This window comes from Antedon mediterranea, chromosome 3, assembly GCF_964355755.1.
Source record: "Antedon mediterranea chromosome 3, ecAntMedi1.1, whole genome shotgun sequence".
Lineage (NCBI taxonomy): Eukaryota > Metazoa > Echinodermata > Crinoidea > Comatulida > Antedonidae > Antedon > Antedon mediterranea.
The window spans coordinates 464,333-482,642 of NC_092672.1; the positions used below are offsets into that span (position 1 = coordinate 464,333).

Genomic DNA, 18,310 nt, shown 5'->3' on the forward strand with positions numbered 1-18,310 from the left:
CTCATTATTGTATCTGTTTCTTCGCTTGTGTTGATTATTACCATTGTTATTGTTATAATAAAACTCAGAAAAAAAAGCAAACGTCAGAATCAAAGTCTTAATGTAAATAGAGATTCATGCACACAAAACAGACAACGGCCGATACAACATATCTACGAAACCAAACTATATGAAGTGTGTAGTGTCAATGAATCGGTTTCAGGAGAGCTCAATGAACACAACAATGTAGGCCTAACAATGCAAGTGGTGGAATTGCACAATACGGATTCAGAAGCAGAAAACTTGTGTGACAAAGAAACGACTGAAAATTTAACATACATTGAAATTGATCATCCAATAATTGAAAATAAAGTCAAAGTGATACGAACAATTGAAAGAGTTGAATACACAGAAATAGTTGACAAACATTCTACGACTATAGCTGGAAAAAAGACACCACAAGATAACAATTTAGGCTTTATAACTAATAGAATTAGTTGCATCAAACAATGTAAATTCGATCATATCACGATGAAGGAAAATCAGGTAGAATGTCCTCTTTGCCAAAAACAATACCATAGACATTGTGTAAAAATGAAGCTAACCACGACATCCACAGTTTGGTTGTGTCCATATTGTAAAGATATACCGGGTACCATGTCGGATATGGCTAATAACATTGCTTCGTTGAGTGCAATGGTAAAACAACAGCAAGATATGATTGCAAATCAAAAATTAGCAATGCAAAGTATTTTAGAGAAACAATTAGAAAGTGATAAATAATAGCGGTTTTATGATACAAATAACAATGATAATATTAACATTTATAACGCGCTCTCATTCATTTTATAAACTGCTGTCTCGCGACGCTATAAAAAAAGTATAGGCCTATTTAAACAAGAAGAAAATAGACTGGACAGATGTGAAATAGAAGCTGATTACAAATCAATGGTGCTTGAGCCAAAAAAAACCTTGTGTGGGGTCTGATATTGGTGAGATTTTAAAGTCTATAGTGGGTCATACAAAAAGTAAATTATTTTTTCACAAGAAAAGTAAAAGATCTGTCTGATAATATTTTATTAACAAATGCCTAAGTGAAACTGAGCTAAATAACGTAGATTTGATTGGAATAAATTGATATTGAATGGATTACTTTTTTTTCCATCGTCCTAACCACATTGTTTTCTCTGTATTCAGTAATGTAAACCTGAAACCAAAATCTATTGAGTAAGTATAATAAAAGCGCACTCTTCCCTGACAAAAGTACTCTGACATTAAATGAAAACAAATTTAATGAAAACAAATTGTCAAGAATAAAATTCGGAACTGATAATTTTGTTAGAGGCCTACACCAAGTATTCCTTCACTTCAAATATATGTAAGCTAACAAATAAAAGCTGGATATGGAACTTTATTGTGTTAGGACTTTACAAATTAAAAGACGAAATTGTGATGTGTGAATATTAATCTAGGGTGCGCATCAGAAAGTGACAACGTGCATGTATATGTCGAATAGGAGGACAAGAAGTAGATGAGAGGGACATCTACGTTGAACTTTGTCAATCAGTCAATCAGTTTAAAATATAAATTGGTAATTTATAGAAATAAGATCTGAAGGTATCTTTTTTGCTACTTTTGCAGTTACATTGTGGTCTTGTTTTGATGTTTTGCTTTAACCGGTGATACTTATTATTTACACATTTGCGGATTCGAATGTACTAAGCATTGATCAAAAGTTTTACTCACTGATATAGTCGTTACAAGGATTAGGTGTAATTAATTAAAATTACAACGACGCGATCAGTCGATACTAAACATTGTTTTAATTAAAGATGTATTGTCCCTTGAAACACAAAAAAATGAAGGTCAAAATATTCTAAATTTAAAGTGGCCATATCAAAGCAATATTAAAGTTATTCACTTTAAGTCGAAAATTTGAGCCAAAAACAACAAGTTTACGTAATTAACAGGTAAATTAGTTTGATTACATTTCATCTGGAAAATCGTCACGAGCGAAAGTAAACAAAGATTTCAAACCATGAGTACGCATTATGCATATGCTAAATTAGGATTGTTTACAACTGGTCACGGTTAAGAAGGTATTTTCACACAGATCATGAGGAAATTTTATGATTATGCATACAGAGTAGCCAAACAAGCGCGTTTCATTATGGGATATGTTTTGATTGAAAACTTTGACTGGAAGTCAAAGTTATTTTTTTAACAAAAAAACGTCTGTATTTCAGTTAAATTTTTTTTTTTTCGAAAATTTTTGGGTGATACGGTAGTTAATAACTATTATGATACTTCAAAATGACCCACCTTTTTTCGAAATCTATTATTTTTTATTTTTTTGGAATTAGTCAAAGGGACAATCCCCGTTATACCTCGGAGCACAGATAAATCTCGTTACGGGCTTGGCATCTCCATCCCAACAACGCATCGCGTCTGCAATGAGTGCAGTACGCAATCTAATATCTGCTCATGCTCCGACGGCTTACGAATGGCTCAGAGCACTGGGTTGTCTGGCCAGCTTCGTTGCCTTAGTTCCGTATTGCCGGCTGCGTATGAGACCTTTACAGCTGCATCTGCTGGCTCATTACCGACCGCACTTAGACTCCCTACACAAAGTGGTCCTGTCGAATACATTCATTCAGACGCATCTCGAATGGTGGCTGGTGGAAGGCAGGTTGACTGTGTGAATGCCAATTCAAAAATCTCTGCCGGACGTCCGTATAGAGACGGACGCTGGGGCGGTTGCTCCAAGGCACTTCGCGCCTCCGGCCTTTGGATGGCCGAGGAGGCGCGATCCCACATCAACCTCCTAGAACTCTGGGCAGTCGAAAGGACCTTGAAGGCCCTTCGACATCACGTGGCCGGTCGTCACGTCCTTATCCATTCCGACAACTCAACAGTGGTAGCATATATAAATCGTCAAGGAGGCACGAAGTCCCCGACGTTATGCTACCACCTGTGGACGCTGATGTTGTGGTGCATAGACAACAACATCATGCTCTCGGCTGCCCACATTGCGGGCAGCCTCAACTTTGTTGCGGACGCTCTGACCCGACAAACACTATGTCCTACTACGGAATGGCGCCTTCTACCCAGCATCGCCGCACTGATATTCGACCACTTCGGGCGGCCTCACATAGATCTGTTTGCGACGTCAGACAACACGCAGCTCCCGACCTTTTGCACACGGTTCCGGGATGCACGTGCGTGGGCGGTGGATGCCCTGTCCATACATTGGGACGGACTATGGGCGTATGCATTCCCACCAATATCACTGATTCCAACTGTTCTGACGCGCATTCAGCGCCATCCTTGCCGGGTCCTTCTGATCGCCCCGGGCTGGGCTCGACAGGCGTGGTATCCACTGCTTCTCGACCTGCTCTACGATCATCCCCTGCGTCTACCAGATCGCGTGGATCTGCTGACGCAGGGCCGAGCTCAGTTCCCACTGCGGAACTTACAATCCCTGCGCCTGACTGTGTATGGCCATTGTCAGGGATCAGCTCCGAGACTCAGGCATTCCAGATGGCCCTGCCGCCCTCGCGGCGAAATCTCGTCGGGAATCTACTCTTACCGTCTACAATAGCCGACTAAAACACTTCTTTACATGGTGCAGGCGTCAACAGGTAGAGCCGGGGTCGATCACCCTCGGACAAGTTTGCGCCTTCCTGCATTACCTATACGAGTCATGTCTTCAGGTCCGCACCATTTCGGGCTATAGATCCGCCATTGGCGCGATCACGCCAACACTTAAAGACGGTTCCTCTATGTCGTCATCTCCCGTTATCACTCAACTGATACGGGGAATGTTCAGAGAACGACCTCCAGTCAAGGTCTTGATTCCTCGATGGGATGTTAACGTTGTCCTAGCCGCACTTACACGCCCGCCATTTGAGCCTATGAGTAAGGCTACTCTGTTGTATAATGTCTCGCTGAAAACGGCGTTCTTGCTCGCTTTAGCATCATGCAAACGCCGAGGCGAGTTGCACGCTCTCTCCTTGGAACCAGGTCATGTTAGGTTTGAGCGGGCCGGCGTGAGGCTAGTGTTTAGGAAAGATTTCCTTGCCAAGACACAGACGTTAAAATTTTCGCCGCCTGCTGTGTTCGTTCCCACCATCACATCTTTTTCAGCGGCAGACGGAGATAAACTTTGGTGCCCGGTCAGGGCTCTTAAGTGGTATATCCACCACACTAAGACGATTAGAGACGGAGTGTCTCACCTCTTCGTCGCGTCTGTTCCTCCATACCGCGCGGCCGCTAAGGCAACAATAGCGAGATGGGTCGTTGCAACTATTCTTCAGACACACCGCCACCGGCACATATGCACCAAGTGCGCGCGGTTTCCACTTCGTGGGCGTTGTTCTCGGGCGTCCCTGTAGCTGACATCATGGAAGCGGCGTGGTGGCGAACACAGTCGACATTCACCTCACACTACCTGTCGGACATCTCCGCTAACGTGGCACCAGTGGCAACGGCGATACTAAAGCCTCGACTATAGGTATGTATAAGTCAATTTCCTAACTTGTCACCCGCCGCCGACTAGATTCCTAGTCCGGTGCTACACTGGCTATTGTCGGGTTTATCCAGGTAAGCAGGCACGTAATAGACTACACAAACCAGAAATGGTGTTGGTAGTCTATAAGTGCTGCTTACCTGGATAAACACCCGCCCGCGATTTTTTTTTTCGTACATAAGTTGGGGACCCCATCATGAAACGTCACAAAATAAACATGAATAATTCATCAGTTAAATGTTCTTGTTCCGTGTGCACCCAAGCGTATAGCAACAAGAAGTGATTACACAAGTGCGGTACGATTCTAGGCCTATCTCCGCTGTTGTTGCCACGTGCGATTTCATAATAGAATAGCGGAGTTTTGTGTGGATTGTCGAAATAATCAGCCTTTAGTTTATGGTGTTTTTAATATAGTTTATTACTATAGAATTACGTCTTAGTTTCTATTGATACTATTAGGCCGAATGTGTATAATTTGTGTACTGTAATTTTTTAATTCTGCTTTTATTATCAAACAATATGCATTACTCAAAGGAACTTTAAAAATTCGCGGATATATGAACACATGAGATGGGAAGATTAGACCCACGAGAATAAAAAATGTATTTTTGTGTAATGTTTATTGTTTAATTTTGCTGACTTATTACTCGGACTGTGTCATACATAACACACAAGTCACACACACCCACACAGCTACTAGGCCTACTAGAATATACAGGGGTTTAGAGACTAGTAATTAGGCCTAATATTAAATAGTATCAATAGAAACTATAATTTTAACACGTAATTCTTTAGTAATAAACTATATTAAAAACACCATAAACTAAAGGCTGATTATTTCGACAATCCACACAAAACTCCGCTATTCTATTATGAAATCGCACGCGGCAACCACAGCGGAGATAGGCCTAGAATCGTACCGCACTTGTGTAATCACTTCTTGTTGCTATACGCTTGGGTGCACACGGAACAAGAACATTTAACTGATGAATTATTCATGTTTATTTTGTGACGTTTCATGATGGGGTCCCCAACTTATGTACGAAAAAAAAAATCGCCACCCGCCCGCCGTCCCCTCAGACAAGAGGTCTTGAGAAATGATGACGGTAACACGTGGGAGTGGTCCCACGAGAGGGCGCTAGAGCGGAATGTACCATTCTTTATGAGGTGAATTCGGGTAGAATTCTTCTTTTCGTATTTGTTTCGCACTTCGTGGAAACAAATACGTGGATAAATAAGAAACATCAGTGTGCAAAATGTGAGCACGTCCATTCAGAGTTTTCGGAGGAGAACAAATTACGCGACCAATTTAGTAGTATTAATATAGGCTATACGGTGTAGATGCCTTTGTTTTTTTATTAAAGCGTTTAGAACACCACTAAGTTATTCTGAGCTACGATATAACACATTTACACATTTTATAAAAGATGGGACCATAGTCGAAATGACCGTAATAATCAGAAAATCTGTATAATATCAAACGTTTTTGCTGAAACCTAGGCTTATATAATGGTATACTGATCATTTTTCAGATTCTTACGGTCTACCAATTTCGAACATGGTTTGATGAATAACAATAATACGAGAAAAGAGAACAATTGTTTTATATTATAATGCTACGTTAATAATCAAAATATAACCAATTGCGCAGCTGCAAATCTCACCATTCTTCGCCACGGAAAGGTTTTATAGTATTTGTTTTTTTAAATCGTCACAGAGTTTCATTAAATATCGTAATAACCATGAATTCCATATGCAAGATATTTTACTTTCTTAGTTTTTTTTATTGCTGTTTGTCAGAAAACCAGTCTGAGATGGTTCTAGGACACCTACCCCCCCTAGACAGTTACCCCCGGATGTTTACCACCCGGACAACTACCCCCTTAGGACAACTACCCCCCGGACAACTACCCCCCGGACAACTACCCCCTTAGGACAACTACCCCCTTAGGATAACAACCCCCCGGACAACTACCCCCCGGACAACCACCCCCTTAGGACAACTACCCCCTTAGGATAACTACCCCCCGGGTAACTACCCCCGGTCAACTACCCCCCCCCCCCCCTGGTCAACTACCCCCGGTCAACTACCACCCCCCCCCCCCCCCCAATCCAAAAGTAGACAAATATATAGGACCGGTTTCTGTAAAAATGAAATCATCTGGGTTTAACGGGTGTTTCGAAACTAGAGACCCGAGACCAGAGACCTGACACGAGACCCAATATGAAAATAGTGGGTCTCCCTTTTCGTATATTTGGGTCTCACATTTTGTATATTTGGGTCTCCCTTTTCGTATATTTGGGTCTCCCTTTTCGTATATATATATATATATATATATATATATATATATATATATATATATATATACGGTCAACTAACCGAAAACACATTTAAATGCAGATATAACGCAAAGGATTTGTGAAAAGATATTACACCTGATGAGTTAAATAATGTGTTGGCTAAAATGATGAGTGACCAACAAAATAGATATCAGTAGACTTGTTACAGTACGGTACGGTACTTGCAGTATGTGCATGTGTTGCGACGCAATGCGAAACTGCTTTACAATTGGAAAACGCTAAACGCGTCTCCTGTGATGGACAAAATTTAAAGTTATTATAAATTCATAACGAAAATGATTTGTTTTGTGTATTTCCTTTTATTTTGCCTATTATTTATAATAATTAATATATATTTATTAATGTGTACGTGTTTCCTTAATTTGTCATTTCCAGAAACTTCTACGCAAATCAGTAGTTCAGTTTTGTGATTGGTTAATTGTTCTTGAATGATAAACCATTTAAAATAGTGACGTCATGTTTTTCAGCCTAATAATGTGCCTCGATGATTCCATCAATACCGTAAAAAATAAACCATTTACTGCGGAACCTTTTTTATAAAATGATGCTAGATTAAGGGATTTTTTCATCATCTACGGTAAATTAAAACATTCAGAGAACTATAGGTAACAATCAATAAGAGGATATTTACAAAGAACCGTTAAAATGTAGGCCTATGTCGTTATAAGATTTAGCCTGCAAAGCGAAGAACAAGGCCTGTAAAAAATTAAAAATGCTTATGAACAGCGGAAGATTCATAAAAATGAAAAAAAAATATCGGTAGATAAACGTGTAGAAAAAAAGTTACAATATTTATAAAAACCGAAGTAGTTCTAAGAATATCTAATGGCAATAACCTGCACGTAAACAAATTTCAATTTTTGGCTCCGGTTGAAGGTCTTGTTTTCTGTTAAAATGTGCTAAGTGTCAAGAAATACAATTGGTAACCAAAACGTCTTTCTGTATTCGATAATTATGATTTCTCTGAGTTTTGTTTTTTTTTGCAATTATGATAAAAGTAATATAAAATAATACACAGATATCGGTCATTTCTCACGATTGAATTCATAATTTTATTTACAATACCACTTACAGTAAAAATATCGTAGATCTACATGGTCTTTATTGTAATAATATTAATCACACATTTTTAGATAAATCATTGATACATGTACGAAAATATGTGCTATTATTAGTGTTATTATAACGGTTTTTTGTTTGTTTTTGTTTTGTTTAATCTACCAGTCCGTTTCAAACGTTACAAGTACCTATTACTCTTGAAATTACGATTAAAACGCTTTAAAGAAACACTTACACACTTATTAAAAACATAAAAAATTGTATTTAACAATTAGAAATACATTACAAGTTACTTTTAAGAAATTATTCGTAAAGTTAATCATTATCCACACAATGACAAACAATCACATGATTATTAACGATCAATGGAATTAGATCAAAGTGAATTAACTTCAATACAATAATAGAACCATTTGTAGGAATATCATCACAAAAATAATTCAACTGGTACTACTATACTAAATGAGAACAGATCATGAACAGTTGATATTCTTGAGATCTGCAATCACTATTAAAGACTGTAATGTTTGCGTAACATTTATCTCATCTTTTAATATCTCTAAACGTGAGATTTATTCTTGGTAGCTTGATGGATTGATTTTTAGGCAGTGAATGGTGGCAGTACTCATTAGTGGGATAATTCATCATTAATAATGTACCGTGTTTAAGATCAACAGTTACTGGCTCAATAATTTTTTTGGGACTCTTACCTCGCGCATCACCATGTCGAAATCTAAACATACGTGTTTGCCCCAATGATACAGAGGCGATTGGACTAAAGTGATTCATGTCTTTCTCATCATCTTTGTGTTCGCCAATGTAATCACTTCCAGTAGCACATCTATAGAGTAACGACAAAATACAATAGAAAATAAAATATTTTAAGATGAGACTAAAAAAACCCCAATTATCCATTAAAACAATCTTATCTAGCAAATTGCAGAAATCATCCAGTATGAATACTGATAGTGTTCATTCGTTTTAGAGGTAAACGATGGACCCTTTTAATCAATAAATAAAATAAATAAATAAAATAATAAACAAGAATATTTACCGGTTGACCAAAACAAAATTGAAGTAATGTCCTGTAACCGATTTTAAAAGTACGCGGAGATCTTTCAGGAATGGTGGGCACGGTAAAGCTGGTACTGTATTGCCTGAATATTTGTAAGTTAAGCCAGAATCGCCAAACGAAAAACCTGCAGAGGGGAAACCATACAAAGAAAGTCATTTATTATTTGGCGAGATGTAAATGAACACGCCAAAAATAAAATAATTTACAGTAAAAGAGTAAATTAAACCTATAGCTACACAACGGTAAATTATGGAAAAAAACAAAGGAAACGATATACAAGTAATTAACAAGTCATTAATACAAAACCACGGATAAAAACATAATGGAACTAACCTGTTTCCTAGGAATATTAAACCACTTTCACCTTTGCAAGATCTCCGGTAAAATAGTCAATCTCTTCCTCACATTTTTTAAACAATGTATCGGCTGCTCCTTTATCAAGAAGTTGAAGGTAATCACAGTCTAAATTTTCCCCTATTATCTTTTGCACCGATAACTTATCAGGGGGTAGCAATTGATGTTCTGAATTGAATAAACGTCCTCCATTATCGTTTTTGTCAACACCCCCTTCAACAGTAGCCGCATTATCATTACCAACCTCCTCAATCATCTTTTGTATTTCACCGTGTTTTTCAATTATCTTGAACCACTGACTCTTTGGAAGGTTTACACCTTTTTTACCGGGTTTAAACTTGCCTCCTTCTTCAGACTGGTAATAGCGGCGAATACACACAAATTGTTCTTCTTTCCAGTTACTAACTACCACATGAATTATGTCCGAAAGTGGGATTCTTACTGCCTCCACCATGTTAATGTCTCTTTGTAAGTCTTCCAGTGACTGGAGAATTAAATTGATATTGTTAAAAAGTTTTTGCCACAGCAGAACGGGTAAATTAATATACCTAGAGGTCCAGGTTTGAAGGCACCATATTCTTCCGTTTGGTAATACTCTCTGAGACAAACATAAACATCGTCACCCCATCGTTGGGCCACTACATGGCGTTTTTCAGACAAGAAAATCCGATTCTTTGAAGTTATGGAAATCTTTGATACATCATCGGTCATTACGGCAAAATACTGGGCGCTCATTCCTGAGGCTTTACTCAAACCGTTACACTCATCTGTTTGACCGTTAAAAGATTTTCTAGGATCCAATATATTCGCTGATGTAGAAGCCATCGTTGGTATTTTTAAACTGCTACACTCGTCAGCTTGACCATTAGAACTCCCCATAACTCTTTTCATAGTCCTACGGGCTTTCTCACCAATTGCTAATTTCGGAGTAGGTAAACAGTTGAAACTCTTGTTTATAGACTGTAGAGAGTTACTGAGAGTGAAACGAATGATCGTTGACAACTCTGAACGATTACGTTTGAATCAGGTCCGATATATACAGTTATTAATTGATTTTTCCTGTCAATTGTTTCCCTGCAACATGTGCTAATTAAAGCATTATTAACTTTTTTTGTTTGTTTCCCTTCAATCGTTTTCCATGACACGTGCGAAACACAATTTAAATGTCCTCGCACAACAGCTTAAAAATAGTCTCTGAATTAATCAGGGTATTTACAAGAAAATAAACGAAATGTCTATACCGAATTTAGTTCGTTGTAAACGGTATCGGCTGAAACATACTTCGTATCCAGAACCTCCCGATAAAAATAGTCAATCTGTTCTTCTAGAGACTTCATACAACAGAAATCATGATCTTTTTGACTGCTCCTGTCAAATTCACAACCATAACAAGCCGCTTTACTTAACAACCAACACTTGGCTAACACTTGAGCAGCAAACAATTGTTTAATCAAACGCTCCATTTTCAACAAAAATTCTCTCTCCACCTCGTCTACGTACGTAAAATACAACTTGTAGGCCTGTTACTCCTCTCGACTCCTTCATCTATACCGGCGGGGATAATCTCTTCGGCCTCCATGTAACGATCATCTATATCACTGCCTATAACAACAGTCTCCTCATCATCGCTAATTATTATAACAGTATCTACACAACTCCCTTGCAAAAAATATATACTTCCAGACATAATGAAATACTGTAAAGAGATACTCTAGGCAAAAATAGACAAAACAACTGGAAAATAGTACAACAATAACCGAGTCACTTTCTTACACCGTCTTAAATCATAAATAAAGTAATGACGTCACTCACCACGTACCAGAACCTCGCGCCAAAAATTAATAATTAAGAGACAAAGAAACACCTGGCGGAAATAATAATTAAAATTGACCATCAAAAATAATAACAAAGGTCAAAACGGAAACCCAAAATAATTAGATTAATTAATCTCCTACAAAGAAAAAATAATAATTAGTTTAAAAATAAGGAAATACCGAATTATGGACCATTGCAAAACACCATCAAAATATAAATATAGGCCTATATAAATAAATATATTAATAAATAACGCCCCTAAACATTAATTAAGAATAATTTAATTAATACAAACCCAGGAAAAGAATGACCTTCATTAATTAAGAATAATTTAATTATTACAATAACAGGAAAATTAAGTAAATTAATTAATTAAGTAATTCTGAAATTGTCATTTCCGCTCTAGGGTACAACTACTACTACTGATAATGCATTGTTGTACTTGAAGCCATTTTATTTAAGCAAAAAGATGAGAGAGATTCCTAAGGTTATATTCTGAATATAAAACAATTGGTATTGTTTACATAAGAATACGTACTGGTGAAATAATTCTAAATTTGTATTAAAAAAATGCCATACCAAATATGTGGAAAGAAATTATTAGAAGAGATAACAATTCAAATAAGCAAAGTAAAAGATCTGTCTGATAATATTTTATTAACAAATGCCTAAATGAAACTGAGCTAAATAATATAATTTATTGGAATAAAGTTAGCATTACTGTTGATATTGAATGGAGTAGGCTACATTTTTTTTTCATTTTCCATCGTCCTAACCACAATTGCAATTGTTTTCTCTTTATTTAGTTGTAATGTAACCTGAGATCTTGCCAAAATATATTATTTTAAGCTTTTAATACTCATAATAAAACAGTTATACAATCGATGATACATAACAACAGAGTGGCCATTTGCGTCATATTTATTTCTACCATGAACACGGTTTGATGAAACAACAATAATACGTAATCCTTGGGAAAAATGAATGTTTGTCGCCAAGGGGATCGAAGAAGGGGAGAAAACGGACATTGGGGTGAAAACGGACATTGGGGTAAATGAATTTTTCTGATTTTAAAGTCTCACTGCAGTGCTGCCCTAAAAATGTTATTTCTGAAAGCAGAGATGACAAAAAGAATGAAGCTGATTGATGTGATTTGGTTTAACCATGGAGGTATAAATCTTTTTTATACCTCCATGGTTTGACGCATTTAATCTATGTCCATGCTTAGCCCCCTCTAGTATCTTAATTTATGCCTATTATTATTCTCATGAATTATTCATGATTTCCGCCTTAGCCTATAGGAGCGAGAAGGTTGCAGTCTAGAGCCTATCAAACGGTTTGTTTGATAGGCCTATTTAAATAATGCTAATCAGAAATTCAGCAGTAAAGTCAATACAGTCTAAAGTCTACAATACAAATACTCTAAAATATAAAAAAACAAATTGCGCAGCTGCAAATTCTCACCAAGGAAACGTATGTTTTCTAAATCATCACAGAGTTTCATTTAATCGTAGTGACGTAATAACCATGAATTCCATATGTAAGATATTTTACATTCTTGGTCTTTTTTATTGCTGTTTGTCAGAAAACCAGTCTGAGATACCAACAGGAACGTTACAGACGCTTATCGGAGCTGAGAATGTTCCATTAGACTGTCTGGTTGATCATATAGGTGATTATTACGTGGCTTGGTATCATCACACTCAATACGCTGAAACTGAACTCAGTCACAACCAAACAACATTTTTTGAATCCTTATTTAAAATTGAGTATGACGGGGAAAGACGGAATTATCGTCTTGTTATAAAAAAGGTTACGAGAGATTTTGAAGGTTTGTACACTTGCAAATTATCTGAAACACCAGTTGTTTCCAATAGGCATATAGTGGAAATAAATGTCAAATTATACGAGTTACCTACTGAGCCCAAGATATTGTGTTCCATTGGTAAAACTGATCTTGTAGAAGGCGAAATAGTTACTCTAAATTACACCACCTTAATTGGTGACGTTCCTGCTGAAGTTTCGATCTTGATGATGGATACCGAAGGAGAATATCATGATGTGGAAGTTAAAAATGATGAATTTACTTTGGAAATTGCTGTTACTCGTAACATGAAAGCATTTTATTTTGGAGCATCACATAAACTCCTTCAACATGTCCTGAATTGTTCGACACCTCCACTTATCGTTAGCTATCGACCACGGTTTCAAAGTATGCCCAGTAAATATCATATAGGGGATAATCTCAACATATCGATAAATGTGTCTTCATACCCCGCAGCAACTATTTCCTTGGATTGTTGGCGGAACAATCAATCGATAGCGTGCATTCAAGCTGAAGTATTCCCAAGTGAACTTTATGGTATTTATTACTTATCTATAAAAGACAGTGAATTGACAGACTTTGTTAATGGTACCTTGATTAAGTTAACCGCAACTAATACTATTGGTGAAGATAGCCACATTATTACTTTATATTCTTCCATTTTTACTTCTATAAATGAGAATGGTAGACCTGAAGAAAATAATGGGCCAGCATTTATTTTTATTATTATTATTGTTATACTTATTCTAGTGGTTTTGATCTATATAGTCTTTATAAAAATTATATCTTCTATAAAACATTTATCAAGCTACCATACACTAGTAAGGACGATGGGGACGTATGTTTGAATGTAATGATGGTGTATGACGAAATAGACAGAAAAATCCAATTTTTTTAATCAGGTGGCCATATAATGACGTCACAGCATTTAGTGAGCATTGTAGTACAATAATTCATGTCATTATTATTGCCTTCATAAGTAATAGTGAAAAAATGGGGGGTAACGTTTCAATCTGAGGAGCTATAAGAGGTTATTTTTGTTTTCATTTATTTATTCAAAATCCAACATAGTCTCAAAAAATCAATACAGGATCGTCATACAAAATAAATTTGATTTACAGGAAATTATATTCTACACAAATTAGCATCAAATGCCTTTAGAAGTTTGACTTGCAATTGAAAACAAAATGTTGCGTTATTCCGTGTTTTTTGTAAGATTACTTATAAAAGGTGTGTACACTTTTGTGGGGCGGGGATTGTTTTTATTGCATACATAGTGAAATATTCTTGATTTGAATACTTATAGAATAATAAAATGTTAAGTTAACATAACGTTTATGTTACTTTATTTATTTTTTCCCAAATTAGCTCGAAAGTCGACGTGATTGGGCGTGTTCGTTTCAGTTTAGTTTTCCGTTCCAAGTTATAAACGTACAAACGACTCTGCATCGGCAGCTATCGCATATCCAGGGTAGCGATAAAAACAAACTTTTAATTGCGTTTGCGCCGATCATCTAATCACAAATTATTGATATGCTTTAGCAACTTTAGATATCATTACATACTCTCATCGAGTGCGAGAACATCTCAACTAGTTAGCAATGTTGCTCCGTATAAATGCCTGTCTTTCCTACCTCTCATTCGTATTTGTTTTAGTCCTCTTCGAATCCGAAGCGATCAAGAACGTAACTATAACACCTTCATTGACTATTTCACCGGTGTTTAGTAAAATAGAGCTAAGTTGTATAGTACAAGAAGACATAGATGTGCATGCGGTGATTTGGTATAAATTCAAGAACAAAATTATTGAAAATAAAAATATACTTGAGTCTACTTATTCTGTTAATTGTAACTTTACGAGTAAAAGTTTCAAACTATTGATTGATAAAGCTGCAGGATTCAATTCAGGTATGTACAAATGTGAAGTATGTTTCGATTTGGAAAGAAAAACGTGTGCATTTAGCAATGTTGCAAATGTAACTGTTTACTCGATTCCTGCAAGTCCATGCATTGATGTTGAACGTGACGTCAAAGAAGGGGAAGTCATACCTTTCGGGTGTTTTATGAGTGGCGGTAAACGCTTCCCAAGTTTCTTGGAGGTATCGATTATTTACAAAAATGGCACATCTCGACAAAATCTGGCGACCTCCTCAGCAGACAAAAGCATATCACACAATATATCAATATCTTACGATCTAAACAACGCTGTATTGTGCTGCACTGCCAGATTTCCAATAATACATACGACACTAAAGTCTTCAAGTGGGCCACTTAATGTCAGCTACTCTCCAAAAGTTCTTTCAATAACCTACTCAATTGCAGACTGCATCAATGATCCAAGTAACGCATCAATAACAATGAATATTACATCGAATCCAGAAGCCACTGTGAGTTGGTCAAGGTTTAGCAAAAACTTTATCGTCTGTAACTCATATGACAGTTCAGAAAACGCTATGCTTTATGTGTGTAATATCTATAATATTACAAACGGGACAGAAGTTATTGTTTCAGCTGAAAATTCTTCTGGCAACCTTAGTAAAGCGTTAACGTTAGTTTGGTCTCACAAAACATTTACAGAATATAGTACAGCCACATCCACAACTTTCAAGAATTATAACGTTGATTATGTAACTGCTAATGATGGTTTACCTAATTATGACAATGAGCATATCTTTACGATGACGATAAGTGTAGCATCTCTTGCATTAGTTGTGGTCGTTATCATTATTGTTATAGTAAAAATCAAATGGATTGCCCACATAAAAAGTCGTCAACAAAGTGTTCGCCTTGGTGCATCAGCCTACACTACAACCGAACATTACTACGAAACAGAACAGTACCAAGAAATCCCATTTGACACAATCCATCAGAGTGTTCATACCCCTTACTCAAGAACAGAGCCACACTCAACAAGAGAAAACATATATGAAATGGAACAGCAACAAGAAAGCCCATTGGACAGAAGTGGTCGAGGCCGTGTTCATACATCTTACTCAAGAGAAGAGCCACACTCAACAAGAGAAAACATATATGAAATGGAACAGCAACAAGAAAGCCCATTGGACAGAAGTGGTCGAGGCCGTGTTCATACACCTTACTCAAGAACAGAGCCAAACTCAACAAGAGAAAACATATATGAAATGGAACAGCACCAAGAAAGCCCATTGGACAGAAGCGGTCGAGGCCATGTTCATACATCTTACTCAAGAGAAGAGCCACACTCAACAAGAGAAAACATATATGAAATGGAACAGCACCAAGAAAGCCCATTGGACAGAAGCGGTCGAGGCCGTGTTCATACCCCTTACTCAAGAACAGAGCCACACTCAACAAGAGAAAACATATATGAAATGGAACAGCACCAAGAAAGCCCATTGGACAGAAGCGGTCGAGGCCATGTTCATACATCTTACTCAAGAGAAGAGCCACACTCAGCAAGAGAAAACATATATGAAATGGAACAGCACCAAGAAAGCCCATTGGACAGAAGCGGTCGAGGCCATGTTCATACATCTTACTCAAGAGAAGAGCCACACTCAACAAGAGAAAACATACATGAAATGGAACAGCACCAAGAAAGCCCATTGGACAGAAGCGGTCGAGGCCATGTTCATACATCTTACTCAAGAGAAGAGCCACACTCAACAAGAGAAAACATATATGAAATGGAACAGCACCAAGAAAGCCCATTGGACAGAAGCGGTCGAGGCCATGTTCATACCCCTTACTCAAGAGAAGAGACACACTCAACAAGAGAAAACATATATGAAATGGAACAGCACCAAGAAAGCCCATTAGACAGAAACCATCGAAGCGTTGATATCCCTTCCTTAAGAAAAGACGCTAACTCAACAAGGGAAAATATCTACGAAAATCATCTGAATAACCGATCACGACCCCCACTTGATGGTAGCCGTGTGAATGTTTCTGCTTCAAGGGAAAATTCAGATTTAGCTAAAATTCAATCGTATCGACCAGCACACCTGACCACCATTAACGATTATGCTACTGATAGAGAAGGTAAACCACTAGATACAAACATAGATCCAGCAGCAGCAGATGACATGATTGACAATGAAAACGATTTGATTGAACGAAAAACATATAATGCTGAAAACCTGACATATCTTGAAATAGATCATTCAAGAATAAACAATACAAGACTCCAAGTAATAAGAACAACTGAAAATGTAGATTACGCAGATGTTGTGTTTGATAATTTAAAAAAATCTCCTTAACAAAATTTATAGATATTTACAGATTGTTATAATCCTTTATGTATTAGCAAAAATCAGTTTACCTCATGTGTTTACCCTATCATTGTAATGTTTGAAGAAGAGTATTATTTGTCTTTATGTTATTATTCCACCATTCGAAGTTTCGATTTTTGTCTGGAAAAATTATATTATATGTATGAAACGCCATGTATGCCAAAATGTACTAATATTAAGTTAAAATTCAGTCCAGAACCTTGACTAGATGGGAGTATTGACTCACCATGGCAAGGTCTGCTTTTAATATATTTGTGTATTTGTTTAGAAAACAAACTGTACATACCAGCCGTAGTCTTAAAACATGGAATTGCTCTCCATTTGAAATAGGCACCTTAAATTCTAAAGGAATTTGTTTAACAATTGAAACTCAGTATTCTTTGTATGTGCAGCAATGGGTAGCCTGGGAGGCTTTTTGAAAATGACACTGAATAAAGCCTATAATTTATACGTACCTTGTTACCCATTGTGCTTGCCCTAGTTTTTAAACCTGTTTACGAACATTTGTTTCCTATTATGGGTTTTGGAATTTCCAATAAAATCATTAAATTCTACCTCAGATTAATAAACAACAAAAATGAACAAACAAACTTGCGCTGAACCCCTCCATGTGTCAGGTAATGCAAATTAATTTTGGTTGTAAAATACTTTCATCAGTTTTTCCATGTGTAGGCCTAATATCTCCTTTAAAAAATAATTATTTAACTTTTTAATGTTGTGAATTTTGATGTTTGAAAGCTTGTACCGGTACCAATTTTATATGTAAATCTCTCGCAATTCAGTTTTATTTTATATATACGGCAAAGAGAAATATTGAATAAAAGCAGAATGAATCAATGAAACACAAATTTGCACTATTTTTTTCTCCGATTGTTATTAGCCATGTTAAATACGTGATGACCTTAATTAACCAAATGATAAAAATGGCAAAGAACAAAATGTTTAAGCTAAGAAAATTAAAAGACTTTGGTTTCAACAACAAATAATTATTAAATGTTTTTTAAACCTTTTTTGCTATATTCGCCCTAATTTATGCCCCTGTA

General features: G+C 36.7%; 2 protein-coding genes across 2 annotated transcripts in view; both read right to left on the reverse strand.

Annotated features, from left to right (window-relative positions):
• The window catches only part of LOC140044399 (pre-mRNA-processing factor 19-like), a 115,000-nt gene that overhangs the window by 34,034 nt on the left and 62,656 nt on the right, over positions 1-18,310 (reverse strand). The window lies entirely within an intron of this gene.
• LOC140043296 (uncharacterized) lies at positions 8,363-10,298 on the reverse strand. The gene is made up of 3 exons (XM_072087795.1): positions 9,336-10,298; positions 8,982-9,126; positions 8,363-8,768 (listed from the first exon to the last, which is right to left on the reverse strand). Exon 1 carries the CDS (start codon positions 9,808-9,810, stop codon positions 9,352-9,354), a length of 459 nt encoding a protein of 152 aa, XP_071943896.1. The 5' UTR covers positions 9,811-10,298; the 3' UTR covers positions 8,363-8,768; positions 8,982-9,126; positions 9,336-9,351.

Bases quoted from the DNA above. Each gene is read 5' to 3' on its own strand.
- LOC140043296 (XM_072087795.1), bottom strand. From the start codon at position 9,810: ATGGTGGAGGCAGTAAGAATCCCACTTTCGGACATAATTCATGTGGTA.